Source organism: Ursus maritimus, unplaced genomic scaffold, assembly GCF_017311325.1.
Source record: "Ursus maritimus isolate PB19 unplaced genomic scaffold, ASM1731132v1 scaffold_2, whole genome shotgun sequence".
In the NCBI taxonomy this organism is placed as follows: Eukaryota; Metazoa; Chordata; class Mammalia; order Carnivora; family Ursidae; genus Ursus; species Ursus maritimus.
This window is the reverse complement of record NW_024424452.1, coordinates 78,750,670-78,768,329: the sequence shown is the minus strand read 5'-3', so window position 1 is coordinate 78,768,329 and position 17,660 is coordinate 78,750,670. Positions and strand designations below refer to the sequence as shown.

The 17,660-nt window shown below is 47.1% G+C and overlaps 1 protein-coding gene across 1 annotated transcript in view; it reads right to left on the bottom strand.

Moving 5' to 3' along the window:
* The window catches only part of TNN (tenascin N), a 51,036-nt gene that overhangs the window by 18,289 nt on the left and 15,087 nt on the right, over positions 1–17,660 (bottom strand). The window contains exons 6-11 of the mRNA XM_040636240.1: positions 15,642–15,905; positions 12,038–12,301; positions 11,105–11,368; positions 8,093–8,356; positions 4,848–5,111; positions 3,450–3,713 (exon numbers count right to left, since the gene is read on the bottom strand). Of these exons, the coding sequence (XP_040492174.1) occupies positions 3,450–3,713; positions 4,848–5,111; positions 8,093–8,356; positions 11,105–11,368; positions 12,038–12,301; positions 15,642–15,905 (1,584 nt within the window). The remainder of the gene's footprint in view (positions 1–3,449; positions 3,714–4,847; positions 5,112–8,092; positions 8,357–11,104; positions 11,369–12,037; positions 12,302–15,641; positions 15,906–17,660) is intronic.

Here is a 17,660-nt window from a genome sequence, read left to right as displayed (position 1 = left end):
ACTTTCACACTGTCTCCTCTACACTGTTCTTAATCAGAGCGGCCATGCCTGCCTGCATAGTACCTCAGAAAGGGAAGAAGGAACCACGCTGAGGAATGGCCTTGGGTGAGACAGCTGCCCTCCCTGCTCCCCTCCGCACCCCTGGGTATGAAGGAAGACTGTGCTGATGGACGTGTGGGTCCTTGTCCCAGACCCTCACAGTACCTGTCAGGGCCTTGGTGTCGGCCTTCTTGCTCTCCCGGGCTCCCTTCTGGGCCCACACCTGGACCGTGTACTCCACACCTGGCCTCAGGCCCGTCAGGACGGTGCTGCTCTGCTCCTTCCCCACGGACACCTCCCTGGTGTCTCCGTCCGCAGACGTGTAGCGCACCGTGTACTTGTCGATGACCGCCCGCACCGGGTCCCAGGAGACGGTGGCTGTGTCCTCTGTCACACGGTTGGTCACCAGGTTTTGGGGGCTGTCAATTTCTTTTTAAAAAGGAAAGGCTGAATTTTAGAGCTAAGGGAGGCCATGCCACCACCCCATTTGCCAGGAGCCCTCCGTTCAAGTTACCTTTAATAATGATACAATTCCATTGAGCACAGGAGTGAAAAGCCCCCGGTTTCCATTTTCCAGGGAAACAAACCACTGGATATTACAACTGGGAGGAATTAGATCTTCTGCAAGTTCATCAATATGGAAATTTTCTGTCTCTCTAGTTTCCACAGAGGTAACAACAAAAAAAAAAAGTCTCCCGAGCAACAAGACGCCCGAACTGCTGTCGAAACCCCCTCTTCTTGTTATCTCTGTGGTATCTCATTATTCTGTTTCACAGAATCTCCGAGCTGAGAAGTCAGACCTTCCAACCTTCTTGTCTTTTATCAGAGGGGAGCATGGAGGCCCAGAGAAGTGAAAAGTCTCGCCCACGATTCTGCTGTTTTCTTGTGTTAAAACCCAGGCGAGCCCCTCTTTGTTCTGAGTTGTGAAGCCTCCCACCTTTTAAAAGACCTTGCTCCTTTTCGTCTGTGCTCTCTCCAGCACCCCTGGTCTCTCCTCCTCTACTGTCATTCCCAGACTGCAAGCTCTAGGACCTCCTTCTCCTCTGCACCCCTTAACTGACAGACTCCTCAAGAGAACGGTCTGCATACCTTCAGTTCACTCCTCCCTTCCCGTTCACTCCTCAATTCAATGAAGTTTGGCGCTTTTCCACAGCACGTCACTAAAACCGCTAGGACACGTCACCCCCAGCTTTGCTTTGCCAAATCCAATGGACCGTCTCCATCATCACCTTACTGGACTTTTGGGCAGCATTTGGCAGAGCGGATCCATACCCTCTGTCTTAAAACACTCTCAGCTCTTGACTTCGATGACCACACGCTCCCCTGGTTTTCTTCTAATGGCCTGACTCCTCCTCAGTCTCCTTTGTCAGCAACCTGGCTGACAGCCTCTCTACACTTCTCCCTAAGTGACCTCAACCATGTCCATGGCTTTGAATACCAACCAGTGCTCTCTGCTCCCTGATCCATGAGCCCCCGGCTTGCACCTACAACCTCATCTCCACCACAGCGCCTCGCATGTACCGGGCACTAGACCAGTATTTGTGGAATCAACTAGTGAGTCACTCAATCAACCAAGGAATCTCACAAGCTTGTCCAGTTTAAATGCCTAAAAGTCTTCACATTCCTCCCCGAGCCTATTTATCTCTCAGTCTCCCCTCAGAAAATGCTGCCCCAACCTTCCATGTTGCTCAAGCCAGAAACACGGGTCACATCGGATTCACTTTCTTCCCACCCCACGTCTCATCCGTCAACAAATACTGGCATTTATACCTCCAAAATCTGTACCCAGATATCCCCCTCTCCTCTTTCCCAATGGCCATCGCCCCTTCTTACCCGGATTTTACACTAGACTCTCCACGAACCTTCCTAATGCTACTCCTGTCATGTCCTCCATGGATTCTCCTCACTGTGGCCTGAATAACCTTTTTTAAACAAACATATCATGTTGCTCTTCTAATAAATATAACATACTCCCTCTTGCAGGCACTGTGTGGTCCTGTGTGAGTGACCCCGCCTCCCTCCCACCTCACCCCATACCACTTCCCCTCTCACCCTCTGTGCTCTAGCCACACCAGCCCCTCACAGTATGGCAACCATCTTAGCTGTTCCAGCTTAGGGCCGTCACACACACCCTTCCTTCTGCCAGAAATGGCGAGTTTTCCTCACCATCCATTCTGCCTTTCTTCCATGAGCACACTGTCCAAAGGATCTCTCTGCAATGACAGAAATATTCTGCACTGCCCAATACAATAGCCAATAACTAATGTGGCTACAGACCACTTGAAATGCGACTAGTACAACTTTGCAAATCATTTAACTTCTTTTAATTAATTAACATTTAAGAAGCCCCATGCGGCCAGTGGCTACTGTCTTGGATGGGGCAGTAGAACAGAAGTGCAGGCTGGGCAGGTGTCCATGCAGCTGAAGACTTCATTCCCCAGCCTTTCTGGTAGTGAGGTCCGGCACTGAGTCCTGGATCTGGCCAGTGGAACGGGAGAAGAACTGAAGAACGTGGGCAATGTTCCAGGCCTGCCCTCCCCTTTCCACTGCTGGAATGAGGGTGGAGGATAACCACAGAAATAGAGGCAACTCCCTAGGGATGACTGAACAGCAATACGGAGGGAGCCTGGCTCTCCTGTGCCATGGAGCTACCATACCAGCCCGGCCCACTTACCCTCTGACCATTCCACGAGACAAGAATAAACTTCTTTCTTGGTTAAGCAAACGCTGTTTGGATGTTCCTGTCAATGTGGCTCTTAACTATTACTATCCCATCCCTTCTAAGAAACATCCCTACCCTGTTATCCTTTATACCTGCACCATGTTCATCTCCTCCATAGTACCGACCATAGTTCACAGTTATAATTTGTTTGCTTGTTGATTGCCTATCTTTCCCACTGGACTTTAAGAGAGTAGGAATCATATCTGTTTTGTTTGCCACTGTATCCCAGGCTTTGCCCTTAGAAGACGCTCATCAAAACTTACCTGTGTGTTGAAACGAGCACAGAGCTCCAACCTGCCAAGATAACACTTGCTGCTCTAAACTACACGCCGTTTATTAAGTCAAACCTACATAAAACAGCTTGTCACAAAACAATTCTCTAATCCACGGATTTTTGGAATTTTATATTCGTTTTGCCATATTCCCTGTAATTTGTTGTCACTGAGAGGCAGAGCGGTTAAAACACAGGTTTGGGGAGAGAGTTTTAAGACCTTCACAGGACTGCTCAGCACTAAATCCATGACTATACTTTGATTTTTCTTTAGGTGAATGAAGTTTTTTACAACAAACTTTCCTAAAACAGTCCCTGAGTCACAGACCCCAAAAGCAGCAGTGGCATGATTTAGCAGCAACAGATCAATCAGCCCACAGTGATGACCTGAGTTTCTTTTCTCCTCCCTCCTGTTACCTGTCGGGGCCTTGGTGTCGGCCTTCTTGCTCTCCCGGGCCCCCTTCTGGGCCCACACCTGGACTGTGTACTCCACACCTGGCCTCAGGCCCGTCAGGACGGTGCTGCTCTGCTCCTTTCCCACCGGAATGTCCCTGGTGTCTCCGTCCAAAGAGGTGTAGCGCACCATGTACCTGTCAATGACGGCCTGCACCGGGTCCCAGGAGATGGTGGCCGTGTTCTCTGTCACCTGGTTTGTCACCAGGTTTTTGGGGCTGTCAATGTCTAAAAGGAAAAGTACTGATCAACATGCACTATTAATAGGCCTCAGGATACAGACCCTCATGGTCATTTTGCTTGGGGTGAGATCCTTTCACGTTTCGTGCTTTCTCCATCACCTATGCCCTAACTGCTTCATTGAGATACATCTCCTCTCCCCAGACAGACTTTGGATCCCCAAGAAGAAAGCACAGTAAACCAAAATCTACAAATCTACACTATTACCTCCACTAACAGTTAAATAAAATAAACCTCATTATTTATTTAGTAAGCGAATGTCCAACTCCCACTAGGTACAAGGCATGGTGTTAGGTAACGTGCAGGGCCTGGTTGAAGAAGACACAGCCCATGCTCACAAGCAGTAATAATTTTGTTTCTAGCATCATGTCAATGAAGACCTCTGATTACATACAAGATGATTCTAATAGCCAGATGCAAACGTCAGCTCCTAGAGGCATAGGGCCACCTCCTATTCCCCTCAGGGTTCCCACAGCCTCGTAGAGAACAGAGCACATGGTAAATGCTCCACATGCCTTGTTAAATGAATCCGCCAATCAAAAACCACTTTCAATACGCTTTACGTATTGTAGATGCACTTGTAATGCTGGTTAGCTGGTTAAATCACTAGAGAACTATGGCCATACAGCTTTTTCACAATCGAATTAGAAGAGAACATAGAAGTTATCCTTATCCTTAAAACCAGAATTACCATGATTCATTCATGCTAAAGCACACCACATATATTTACTTGCTCTGGTAGATGTAAAGTCTATTTTTCAAAGTTGAATTTTCAGCATGTTATTATTAATATTAACGTTTTTCATTTTCTGTTCTCACTCAAAACACAATGCGAGGCCCTGAATACTGTCCACAATGAAATATTCATGCACTCACTCAGAGAAAGAGTCTCTGGGCTTGACCATCCAATCATGGCAAAACTGTAGCTTGAAACTGCCACTTGGACCTGACTTGTAAGGAAATGAGTTAAAGAGAGGTGAGGGATGGTGTGTGCAATCTCTTACGAAGGGACACTATCCTGTTCCTCCATAAATCATCTAGTCTGCCAGTGTCAAAGCAAGAAAACAAATTGGACCAGCCATAGACTTAGGTTTACGTTCTCAAAGAACAATGCTCCCTCACCTGTTGGGGCCTTGGTGTCGGCCTTCTTGCTCTCCCGGGCCCCCTTCTGGGCCCACACCTGGACCGTGTACTCCACACCTGGCCTCAGGCCCTTCAGGACGGTGCTGCTCTGCTCCTTCCCCACGGACACCTCCCTGGTGTCTCCGTCCGCAGACGTGTAACGCACCATGTACTTGTCGATGACGGCCTGCACCGGGTCCCAGGAGATGGTGGCCGTGTCCTCTGTCACCCGGTCGGTCACCAGGTTTTTGGGACTGTCAATTTCTTTTTTAAAAAATGGAGGGCACATATTGCATGGAACACTGGATGTTATACGCAAACAATGAATCATGGAACACTACATCAAAAACTAAGGATGTACTGTATGGTGACTAACATAACATAATAACAAATTAAAAACAAAATTTGGAAAAGCCTAAGCTTTGAAGCCATGGAAGAGATACCCACCACCCCGTCACTGTCATTTTCATCTTCTAGGGCTCTCTCCGCACAAGGCAACGGTATTCCCATCCAGGGTCTCCTGGGAGTCAAGGGAGAAAGTAACCCCTGGCTCCCAATTTCAAAAGACTACTCATTGCAAACTTAACATATGTTCTTGGCTTTCAGCTCCCTAAAATGTGGGAGGATGACGTCTTCTTAGCAACGTCATGGCACATCAAAACCATCGTTAAACATCTGCCACGACGTTCAGGGTACCCGATTGATCATTTTCTCAAGGGCTACTTCACAAGAATCATTCGAAAAGCATTATCGCAAGCATTGCAATGGTCAGAGCCTATAACATCTTTGCTGAGTGCTGAAAATGTGGCCACTGCACAGCTTTACTTCTCCCTCCTAGCGGGTTGAGTGGTTTCGTGAGCAGCTCATCACTATCAGGCGGGGTGACGGCTACCAGCTCTCAGCCCACTGAGACCACTACTGGAACGCACTGTCTTTTTTGATCTTTAGAACTTTCTATGCACAGTCTCTCATGTCAGGCCACATCTTTGGTTCCATGCACACTCAAATCCACACACTCACAACTCAATTCTGATGGCCCATCTTTCTCTTGTTACCTGTTGGGGCCTTGGTGTCGGCCTTCTTGCTCTCCCGGGCCCCCTTCTGGGCCCACACCTGGACCGTGTACTCCACACCTGGCCTCAGGCCCGTCAGGACGGTGCTGCTCTGCTCCTTCCCCACGGACACCTCCCTGGTGTCTCCGTCCGCAGACATGTAGCGCACCGTGTACTTGTCGATATCAGCCTGCACTGGGTTCCAGGAGATGGTGGCTGTGTCCTCTGTCACCCGGTCAGTGGCCAGGTTTGTTGGGCTGTCAATGTCTGAAAGGAAAATTAAAGTGCACTATTAACAAGCACCAAAGAATTAGACCATGTTGCTTGGAGGGAGGCAGTTTCCTGTTCTTATGTTTTTCCCATCTCCTATATCAGTTTTCAGCCTGTTCATGCACGTAGACCTTCTCTCCATGACTGGACTCTTGGATCCTCAAGGAGGCAACACAGGACAGTAAAATAAGCACTAGATCCAGAGTCAGAAGAGCGAGGTTCTTTTCCAGCCTAGAGATGCAGAGCAGAGTGGCAGGTAAGCCCAGAGCAGAGCCAACAGACCAGAGGTCTAGGGCTAACTCTGTCATCAGCCAGCTGTGGCCCTGGACAGCTAGCTCTGCTGCCTCCAGCTGAGCCTCAGTTCCTTCTTTGTAGACTGCGGGCCTTACTATCTAGATATTAAGGTACCATAATATTCTATAAATACTCCACAAATCTGACTCCTTGAATCATCAGCTAATTACATGACTTATAAAAATTATTCACATCTTTGTATTTGATGTTTCTGAACTGTAAAATGGGGATATTGATCCCTGTGCTACCCATCTCACCAAATGCCTCTGAGGACCAAGTAAATGAGGAATAACCCTCATTCATTCCTAGTGCCACCACTCTGGAAACAATTTAGCCATTCCTCAAAAAGTTAAACATAGAGTTACCATGTGACCCAGCAATTCCACTCCGATGTATAAACTCCAAAGAACTGAAAACATGTCTACACAAAAATCTGTACACAAATGCTCATAGTATCCCTATTCGCAATAGCCAAAAAGTGGAAACAACCCAAATGCTCATCAGGGACAAATGGATAAACACGATGTATTACATCCATACAATGGAATATTATTTGGCAAGAAAATAAAGTACTGACACATGCTACAACGTGGATTAACCTTGAAAATATTACACATAGTGAATAAAGCCAGTCATGAAACACCACAGGTTGTATGGATCCACTTATATGAAATGTCCAGAATAAGGAACTCTGTCTATAGAGACAGAAAGTAGTAGTTTCCTAGGGCTAGGGGAGTTGAGATGGGGAGGGACTGCTAATGGGCAAGGAGTTTCTTTTCAGGGTAATGAAAATCTTCTGATTTAGATACTAGTGATAGCTGCATAATTGTAAATATACAAAAACCACTGAATTACATGCTTTAAAAGACTACATTTTATGGAAAACAAATTATATCTCAATAAATCTGTTCAAAAAAATGAGAAGGGACGCCGGGGTAGCTCAGTCGGTTAAGTGTCCAACTCTTGATTTCGGCTCAAGTCCTGATCTCAGGCTCATGAGATGGAGCCCCATGTCAGGCTCTGTGCTGAGCGTGAGGTCTACTTGAGATTCTCTCCCTGTCCCTCTGCTCCTACCCCTGCCTCTCTCTCTAAAATATGTAAATAACATCATTTTAAAAATGAGGAAAGTGAGATGAAAGAGCTTTAAAAATTATAAACCAATACAGTTTGTAAGTGCAACCTTAGGGTCCTCAGAACAGAGCACACAGTGCTCCAGAGAGGATTTATCCACTAAGAAGAAAATAACCCTTCCTTGTCCCAAAGAGATCAGAGCAAAAACCATTTCCCTAAAGTACAAGGCTCACAGATCCTAACATATATAGTTTCTTCCTATCTTTTCCCTTTCAAGAAGAAACATTTCAATGATTGAACACAAATCAGAGGAATGGTGAGTAGATGGGACCAATCATCATTTATCTTTCTAAGACCAAAGTAAGAGGCCAAGGGTGAGCTCCTTAGTTTGAGATCATGTGTAAAAGGGAGGTGAAAGATGGTGTGTGCAGTCTCTTATGAAGGGACACCATCTTACCCTTCCATAAATCATCTAGTCTGCCAGTGTCAAAGCAAGAAAACAAACTGGACCAGCCATAAGCTTAGGCTTTACATTCTCAAAGAACAATGCTCTATTACCTGTCGGGGCCTTGGTGTCGGCCTTCTTGCTCTCCCGGGCCCCCTTCTGGGCCCACACATGGACCGTGTACTCCACACCTGGCCTCAGGCCCGTCAGGACGGTGCTGCTCTGCTCCTTCCCCACGGACACCTCCCTGGTGTCTCCGTCCGCAGACGTGTAGCGCACCATGTACCTGTCAATGACCGCCTGCACCGGGTCCCAGGAGATGGTGGCCGTGTTCTCTGTCACCCGTTCGGTCACCAGGTTTGTTGGGCTGTCAATGTCTGAAAGGAAAATTAAAGTGCACTATTAACAAGCACCAAAGAGTTAGACCATGTTGCTTGGAGGGAGGCAGTTTCCTGTTCTTATGTTTTTCCCATCTTCTATATCAGTTTTCAGCTGGTTCATGGATGTAGATCTTCTCTCCATGGCTGGACTCTTGGATCCTCAAACAGCCAGCACAGGACAGTAGAATGAGCACTAGATCCAGAGTCAGAAAAGCTATGGCTCTGCACATCTCACCTGCCTCTGGCTGAGCCTCAGCCTCATCATCTGTAAATCTGGGGTTCAGGTTGGATAGACTTTAAAGTTCCTTTGAGCAGTAATGTTCCATACATACATCTAATTTCATAAATTACTAATTTGCTTGATGACCTTGGATAAGTCATCTCACATCTCTACATTTATAAAATAGGATTAATAGTTACTGTACATATCTCGCTGGGTGCCTCTGAAAACCCAGACAAAAAATATCATGTAAAAAGGGACCTTGAAAATATTGAATATTAGTGTCTATAGAAAAAAAAAAGGCAGAGCAAGATAATATTAGTTATATCCTGGAAACTTGCTGTATTAAATGAGTTAATAATAATACGCCCTTTATGACAATTCTTGGCACAGACTAGATGACCAATGACCATAAGCTATTATTAATTATATCACCTTGCTGATATTTTATGAATGAAGATTATGAGCCTCCATACTATGCACAAGGAAGGCATTAAAAAATGTAGTCACCAAGAAAATAATAGCATGTTTTTGTGTCAAATAATTCATTGCAAAAGTCATTTCCCTAAAGTCCTTGTTTCTAGGTCCTATCACAGATGTGCAATGGTATGATCAAGCAGGACTCTCTTATACTGGTTTGGGCTGTGACCCCAAGAAAACTGGTATCTACATTCCAACCTGAGAGCCCACAGCCAAGGCAGGACCAACAGTCTTGTGGCCCTTGGCTGACCAGCCATCTCCAGACTATGAAAGAGGTTGGAGGGACACCTGGGTGGCTCAGTCAGTTAAGCATCTGCCTTTAGCTCAGGTCATGATCCCCGGGTCCTGGGATCAAGTCCCACATCAGGCCCCTTGCTTAGTGGGGAGCCTGCTTCTCCCTCTGCCTACCACTTCCCCTGCTTGTACTCACTCTCTTTCTCTTTCTCCAGCAAATAAATAAAATCTTGAAAAAAAAAAAAAAGAGGTTCGAGAGGCCAAAGAGATGGGACTTCAAGAGTGGATTACTTTGAGCCCATCACACTGTGAGCTTCATGGGTGAGACCCAAACCTCAAATAAGCACTTGCAATGGGATCCCTTACAGAGCGGGTTACGCATACCCTGGAGCAAGTGTTCTCAACCAGGAATGATTGGCAAGGTCTAGAGACCAACTTGGTTGTCACAATTCAGAGTGGGATAGGGAGGCTCCTGGTGTCTAATGGGTAGAGGCCAGGATGCCTTAAACTGCCTATGGCACACAAGATGGACCCCGGCAGCAAAGAATTAATCAGGCCAAAAATTTCAATAGTGCCAAGATTGAGAAACTCTGCCCACGGCTTGGGGAGCACCGCGGGCTGGTGTCTGACATGGGCCTAAAATATCTAAGAGGTGAGAAAACGGCTGTTTGCTCTGATGCAGAGCGATCGGAGGCTGCAGCATTGCAAAAGGGCCATACATTCAGTTGAATGGACAGAGGGTACATGCATGTTCCCCGTGGACCCGAGGAAAGGAAGAAAGGGCCCACCTGGGATGGTTTTAGAACATGTCCAAGAGGCTCACCCAGAGGGATGAAGTGACCCCAACCAGAAAGGCACCGGAGTGCACCCACATGTGCAGGCAGAGGAAAGGGAACAGGTGACCAGCAGGAGAGATGCGTCTGCCAACAGGATTACTATGATGAAAGACCGGCGTGTAGGGGGGCTGCTGAAGAGCATGCAGAGTGCTCCATGAGGGAAAACATTAGCTTTAACACCCGTCAGGCTCCACAACAGGCCCGGGGCAGCTGTGACTGTTACGGCCAAGTAAGACCCCTTACCTCTCCTCTTTCTGCTCCCTGACCTCTCTCCAAGCTGTGCCAAACATACATGGGTCAGAAATCGCAGTTAGCATGCTGGAAGGAGGGGGCCTAAAGTACCAGAAGGGAAATACCAGAGAAGTCGAGCACGTTCCCTTCCCAGGGCAGGCAGTTAGCCTGCAGTTAGCCTGCCAACGGCCCAAGCTGATGGCAGGGAGAAGCTTTAACTTTAAATGAAGTATGGATAATTACTAAAATGATACATGTTGGGGACTAAAAGTGATCAGATATTTGCTTATTTTTCGCTAATAAAACATTGTTATTATTTCTGCCTAAAACATTCACCCAAAGGACAGAAACAAAAAGCAAGCTCCACAGAAAGGGTTTAAACGAGTAAGGATGGAAAACAAAGTAGGTCTGGGATCGCAGTCAGGCTCCCTCCACAGGGCGGGCACTTGGGCTTTCAATCACGTTTATTCCTTATCAGGGGAGGCATTCAGTATGTTAACCACAGCAAATGCACACGCAGAGAACAAAGGACAATGAGTAATAATATCCATCTTAAAAGACCAAAGTTTGAAGACAAGACGAGCTATGCACTCTAAGAGAAGCCATGAAATCGAAGTAAGGGATACACAGTGGGCTCTGCAAGGACACCAACCTGGAAAACCTCCCTTTCTGCCAAGGTCACAGAAGGAAAACCAACAGACCATGAGCTCAGCAGTGACACAGTGATGATGCATGCTTCCTCACCTGTCGGAGCCTTGGTGTCGGCCTTCTTGCTCTCCTGGTCCCCCTTCTGGGCCCACACCTGGACCGTGTACTCCACACCTGGCCTCAGGCCCGTCAGGACAGTGCTACTCTCCTCCTTCCCCACGGACACCTCCCTGGTGTCTCCATCCACAGACGTGTAGCGCACCATGTATTTGTCGATGACAGCCTGCACCGGGTCCCAGGAGATGGTGGCCGTGTCCTCTGTTACCCAGTCGGTCACCAGGTTTTTGGGGCTGTCAATTTCTTTAAAAAAAAAAAAAATTTGGAAAAGCCTAAGCTTTGAAGCCGTGGAAGAGATACCCACCACCCCGTCACTGTCATTTTCATCTTCTAGGGCTCTCTCCGCACAAGGCAACGGTATTCCCATCCAGGGTCTCCTGGGAGTCAAGGGAGAAAGTAACCCCTGGCTCCCAATTTCAAAAGACTACTCATTGCAAACTTAACATATGTTCTTGGCTTTCAGCTCCCTAAAATGTGGGAGGATGACGTCTTCTTAGCAACGTCATGGCACATCAAAACCATCGTTAAACATCTGCCACGACGTTCAGGGTACCCGATTGATCATTTTCTCAAGGGCTACTTCACAAGAATCATTCGAAAAGCATTATCGCAAGCATTGCAATGGTCAGAGCCTATAACATCTTTGCTGAGTGCTGAAAACGTGGCCACTGCACAGCTTTACTTCTCCCTCCTAGCGGGTTGAGTGGTTTCGTGAGCAGCTCATCACTATCAGGCGGGGCGACGGCTACCAGCTCTCAGCCCACTGAGACCACTACTGGAACGCACTGTCTTTTTTGATCTTTAGAACTTTCTATGCACAGTCTCTCATGTCAGGCCACATCTTTGGTTCCATGCACACTCAAATCCACACACTCACAACTCAATTCTGATGGCCCATCTTTCTCTTGTTACCTGTTGGGGCCTTGGTGTCGGCCTTCTTGCTCTCCCGGGCCCCCTTCTGGGCCCACACCTGGACCGTGTACTCCACACCTGGCCTCAGGCCCGTCAGGACGGTGCTGCTCTGCTCCTTCCCCACGGACACCTCCCTGGTGTCTCCGTCTGCAGACGTGTAGCGCACCGTGTACTTGTCGATATCAGCCTGCACTGGGTTCCAGGAGAGGGTGGCCGTGTCCTCTGTCACCCGGTCGGTGGCCAGGTTTGTTGGGCTGTCGATTTCTTTAAGAGAGATGAAAGAATGTAGCATTTACCAACTCTCTATTTCCTGAAAGGCCAGCACATACACAGACAACATGATGATCTCAACAAATTTCAGAGTCTGTTCTATGCAAGTGATTGGGATAACTTAAGGGTTTAATTAAGCAAGTGGTCTGAAATTCCAAGAATGAGCTAATAGCATTTAATGAGATGTAGGGTTTTCAGACAAAGCCAAAATAGTCTCAGCTCTATAAACTTTACCCAAAAGTAGCCTTTGGATTAAAAAAAGAAAAAGAAAAGATGGTCTTCATATACAAATTTCTCCTTTACCCTGAATTTATATAATACACTCTTTCAGTTCCTGACTCCTTGTACCTGAAAGCAATTATACTTCAATAAATCTCTGCATTGGCTCTAATATTTTCTTTGGGAAGAAAAATATCCTGGAAGTAGGAGCTGTCAGTTCTTTCCACATAAAACATTATGTCTGTGGCCAGAGAACCAGAAGACTTATACTGATGGTATTTGAGGTCTGGGTGGATAAAAATAATCTTACTTGCAGAATCTGTCTGGGTTTCTATGCAGTTAAATTGGGTTGGAATCTGGGCTCCACTGTTTCCTAGTTGCTAACTTGGACAGACTGTAAACCTTACCTCTCGGTCCCCTCACCTCCACGAAGGAGGAAAGAGCAGTACCTACCTCACAGGTTCTGGCAAATCACACGTGAGATAGTCACATGGTAAATGCTTAAATATAAGCTCTTTGTTATTACAAGTGCCATTTTTGAGGCATGAAATACCCCTTTCTCCTTAAAATGTGAACCCCTGGAGTCCGAAAGCCATGGTGCACGAGTAGCATGCCTTTATATTCCTGTTTCAAAAACCACTTCCTCAAATGGCAGAGCTTTCTGTGAAAGCAACTGCATGACCAACGTCTGCACCATCGTTGGACATGCACAGCCAGGCCGGGTGGCCGGGACACAGCCATGGGAGACAGCTCACCTTGGGGAGCACCGAGTTCAGAAAGCGCTGGAACAGGGGACATGGAAGGAGGAGTTTCACTCTGGGATGCTCACCCTTCACTACGCCACTCTCTAGACCTGGCCACCATCCACACCACTTAAGATGATTACAATATTTGCATATTAAGATACGACAGAAAAATAACTGTCCTGTTCTTATACCTTAAGCCTTTGCATATGCTGCTCCCACTGCTGATGCCCACCCCTCCATCTAGACTCTGCCCAGGTGTCACCTCCTCCTACAGCCTGCATGAGCCCCTCTCCCATCCCAGCCTGTGCTAAGTACCCTTTCCTCTGGCTCCCACAGTTCCAGGGACATTTGTTGGCTCTAGAAATAACATAACTCACTGTGCTTTACCTTTTTTACTTGTCTTCTCTACCTAGATGGTTGTGAATGCCATGAGCGTGAACTATGTCTTTCATCTTCGTACCCCCAGAGCCTGGCTCTGGGCCTGACAGCGCCAACCACACCACATCCCAGTGGCTTCCCGTAATCTGGGGTGCTGACTCACACCACCCCCACCTAAGAGAGAGGAAGATTCTTCTCTATTCCAACTTCTACCATCTTAAAAAGACTGACCCACATGCTTCCTTTTCACAACACTCAAAATCCTACTAAATGGAGAGCCTTGTGTAATACAAACCAGGAGGTGGCGATCAACAGCCCATAGGCCAAATCTGACACACTGCCTTCTTTTATAAAGTTTTATTGAACACAGTCTTACTGGTTCATCTACACATACTCTGTGGCTGTTTTTGCATCTCAATGGCAGAGCAGAATTGTTGCAACGCAGACTCTATGGCCTAAAATCTGAACATACGCACTCTCTGGCCCCTCACAGAAAGTGCTGACCCTGCCTTTAAACCACTAGAGCTCACCATCCTTACTGGCAGCTTCTCCTCCTGGAGGAGATAAGGCCCACCCCTGACCCAGGGGGCTCCACACCGTGAAATCCATCAAGGGCTGAATGCTGATTAACATTTGCTATGGACTGAATGTCTGTGTCCCCCCTCAAACTCCTATGCTGAAGCCCTAACTCCCAATTTGATGGTATTTGGAGGCGAGACCTTGGGGAGATAATGAGGTTTGCTGAGGTCATGAGGGTAGGTCTCCCATGATGGCATCAGTGCCTGATAAGAGGAGACCTGAGCTTCCTCTGTCCACCACGTAAGGGTGTAGGAAGAAGGTGACCACCTAAAAGCTAAGAAGACGGCTCTCACCAGAAACCGAATCAGCCAGCGCCCAGTCATGGGACTTTCCAGCCTCCAGAATTGTGAGAACTAAATTTCTTTTGTTGAAGGCCCCAGTCTATGGTATCTATTAGAGCAGCCCAAGCTGACTGAGACACATTGTAAGAAATAATTACTACGGTCACTCACAGAGCGCTTGGCTATGTGTTGGGTATTTCCATGATTAAACTCATGTAACCCTCACAATTACCCCGTGAGGTAAAGACTCATAGGCCCTCTTTTACAGACAAGACTCTGAGGAACAGAGGTCAAGTGACTTGCCCAAAGCCACTCAGCTAGTAAATGGCAGAGTTAGGATTAAAACGTGGACAGTCAAGCTTCTGAAACCACATTCCTAACGAATTATCGGCTTCTCTGACTGTCTCTACACTAAGTGTCCAGAACAGAGCCCAATCGATAAGCGAATCCTTTTCTATGATTTCCTGTCAAGTGTCTGGAACCTCAAGTGGGCTCCAGGATGTGATTGCTCAGAATTCAGGGACAGGAGCAGGGGAGGCTTTACGCAGAAACAATGTCTGGGATGTGCCCCCCCCACACCCCCTGCCATCTCAGGGCATCTACAAGCCCAAGCTGAGCGGAACAGCTAGGTGAAGTCTGGGGACGGACCCTTCTGGTTTCTGGAAGCTTCGAGGCAGAATCGATACATTTGGTGACTGTTGACTCAGGAGACAAACCATTTCCACGGTCTGAAAGAGAGCTCCAGATGATAAGCAAAGTGCCTGTACAGCCTCTGCAAATGGAGATAAGCATTCAAATTCACTGTCAGGCAAATGTTTTGAGTTTTAACATCCAAAACCTGAAAATTAGGAAGTGTTACTCTGCTCTGAGAGAGTCGCACATGGAATTCTAAACCAAATAAGTGTGAACTTCTGTGTAAAAAAAATAAATAAAATAAAAAGGCTAGTTTCTTTTGTTTGAGGTTAAAATGGGAAAAATCATAATTGTGAAATTTTACATTGCTTTTGCAACCCCTTTCCCCACCCCTGCAAGCAGAAGAGTTGATGTCTGGTGGGCATCGGCCTCCTGATTCATGCATCAGTCTTCTCCCGGCCATGAAGAAACCTGTTCAGGCTCCCATCCCTGCATTACCCGTGAGGGCGTTGGTGTCAGCCTTCTTGCTCTCCTGGTTGCCCTTCTCGGCCCACACGTAGACTCTGTACGCCTCTCCTGGCTTCAGGCCCGTCAGGACGGTGCTGCTCTGCTCCCTGGGGACCGCCATGTCCTTCGTGTCCCCATCGGTGGAGGTGAAACGCACCACATACTTATCTATGACAGCCTGGACGGGGACCCAGGAGACCACCGCTGTGTCCTCTGTCACTCGATCAGTGACCACATTGGTTGGGCTATCAATTTCTTCATGAAAATATGAGAAAGAAAAATTAGAGAAAGACCTTTGGTTGGTCAAGATCACAGCTGCTTCAAGCTCTAGTTCATCCAGGTGACCTCGTTCCACGGTCCACACAATGCAAGAGGGTCTCACCGTCCTCCGTGACAGGTGGACAACTGGCCTCTGCTTGAACCCTCGGCTGACAAAGGGCTCCCTGAGGGACCAAACAATCCCTTCCATTTTGAGACCGCTGAGCACGTTAGACATTAGTTCCTGCAAATGTAGGCACTTGAAGTGGAACCCCCTTCCAGAGGCATATGGAATACACCTCATGCTCTTCTGGGAGACCCTCCAGCAGGTGTTCAGGAACAGTTACCAGTCTCCTTCCTAATTCTCCTCGCATCAGAACACCTTCACCTCTCCAGTGTATGCACTTGTAAGTTACTAGCTTTCACATTGTTATATCATATCATGCCGTACCGTACCATATCATATGATACTTCCTAAGTATAGTTTCTAGACCTGGCACATCTAGACTGGCCCCTTTCTTTCCCTGATTAGGGAAAAGTCCCCAAAACTCAGTCCATTCATCCAACAATTCACTGAGAATCCATTCCATGCCAGGGAATATAATGGCACTCAGGAGTCACCGATGAACAAAACCACCAGAAATCCCTGCCTGTGCAAGGCTGATGTTCTAGAAGGATCAACCCAGAACAACATGTCCTCTGTGTCCTGGACACCGTGCTCTGCAATAACATATCCTCAGCCCACGCTTGTTCACACGTGTCCCCGCAACCCAGGGGTTCTCAACCCCTATCAACACTGGGCACCTACTAAGTACCTCCCCCAGAGAGTTCGTTTCAGAAGGTCTCAGATACACGCTGGCATCTCTGCTAAAAAAAAAAAAAAAACAAATATGCAAAACTCCACAGGTGATTCTTTTTTTTTTTTTTTTAAAGATTTTATTTATTTATTCGACAGAGATAGAGACAGCCAGTGAGAGAGGGAACACAAGCAGGGGGAGTGGGAGAGGAAGAAGCAGGCTCATAGAGGAGGAGCCTGACGTGGGACTCGATCCCATAACGCCGGGATCACGCCCTGAGCTGAAGGCAGACGCTTAACCGCTGTGCCACCCAGGCGCCCCTCCACAGGTGATTCTGATGTACATCAAAGGTTGAAAAACCACCAGGTTAAGCCACGTCGTCCCCACTTCTCCATATAAAATTCATTTCCTGAAACCAATGTTTATTCTTGTTATATTTTATCTTATGGATTATAGTTTATCTTACGGACTTCACTCATAATTTAGTCTTTCACTTAGCATGCTGATTTTCCTTTCTAGCTTATCATTTACAAACCTAATAAGTAAGCCATCTGAGCCCGGCAGCCATCAAGGTCACTGACAAAGGTGCCTCACAGAACACAGCGGAGGCATGCCCCGAGAACCCTCCCTCCATGCAGATCTATATCCTTTTGGGTAAAGACACGCAAAACAGCTTCTCGCTCTCAGAAATTCAAGCAGTTTTGCTTCCTCCCCATCCTGCTCCAGTTCTCCTGGCCCAGGATTCTCCAACAGAGAAGTTACAATTTTACGTAGCTGCGTTTTTCCACATCGACTAGAATCACCTTCCTCGAGCACAATGGCAGTGTCTTATTTGTGTGCAAGGAAATGAAATATGCTCCATCACCAGGCACAGTGCACATTTTATTTAATAAACTAAATGCCGTTGATTGAGCATATACTAAATGCAAGGTGCTGTGCACACATTACGTTATCA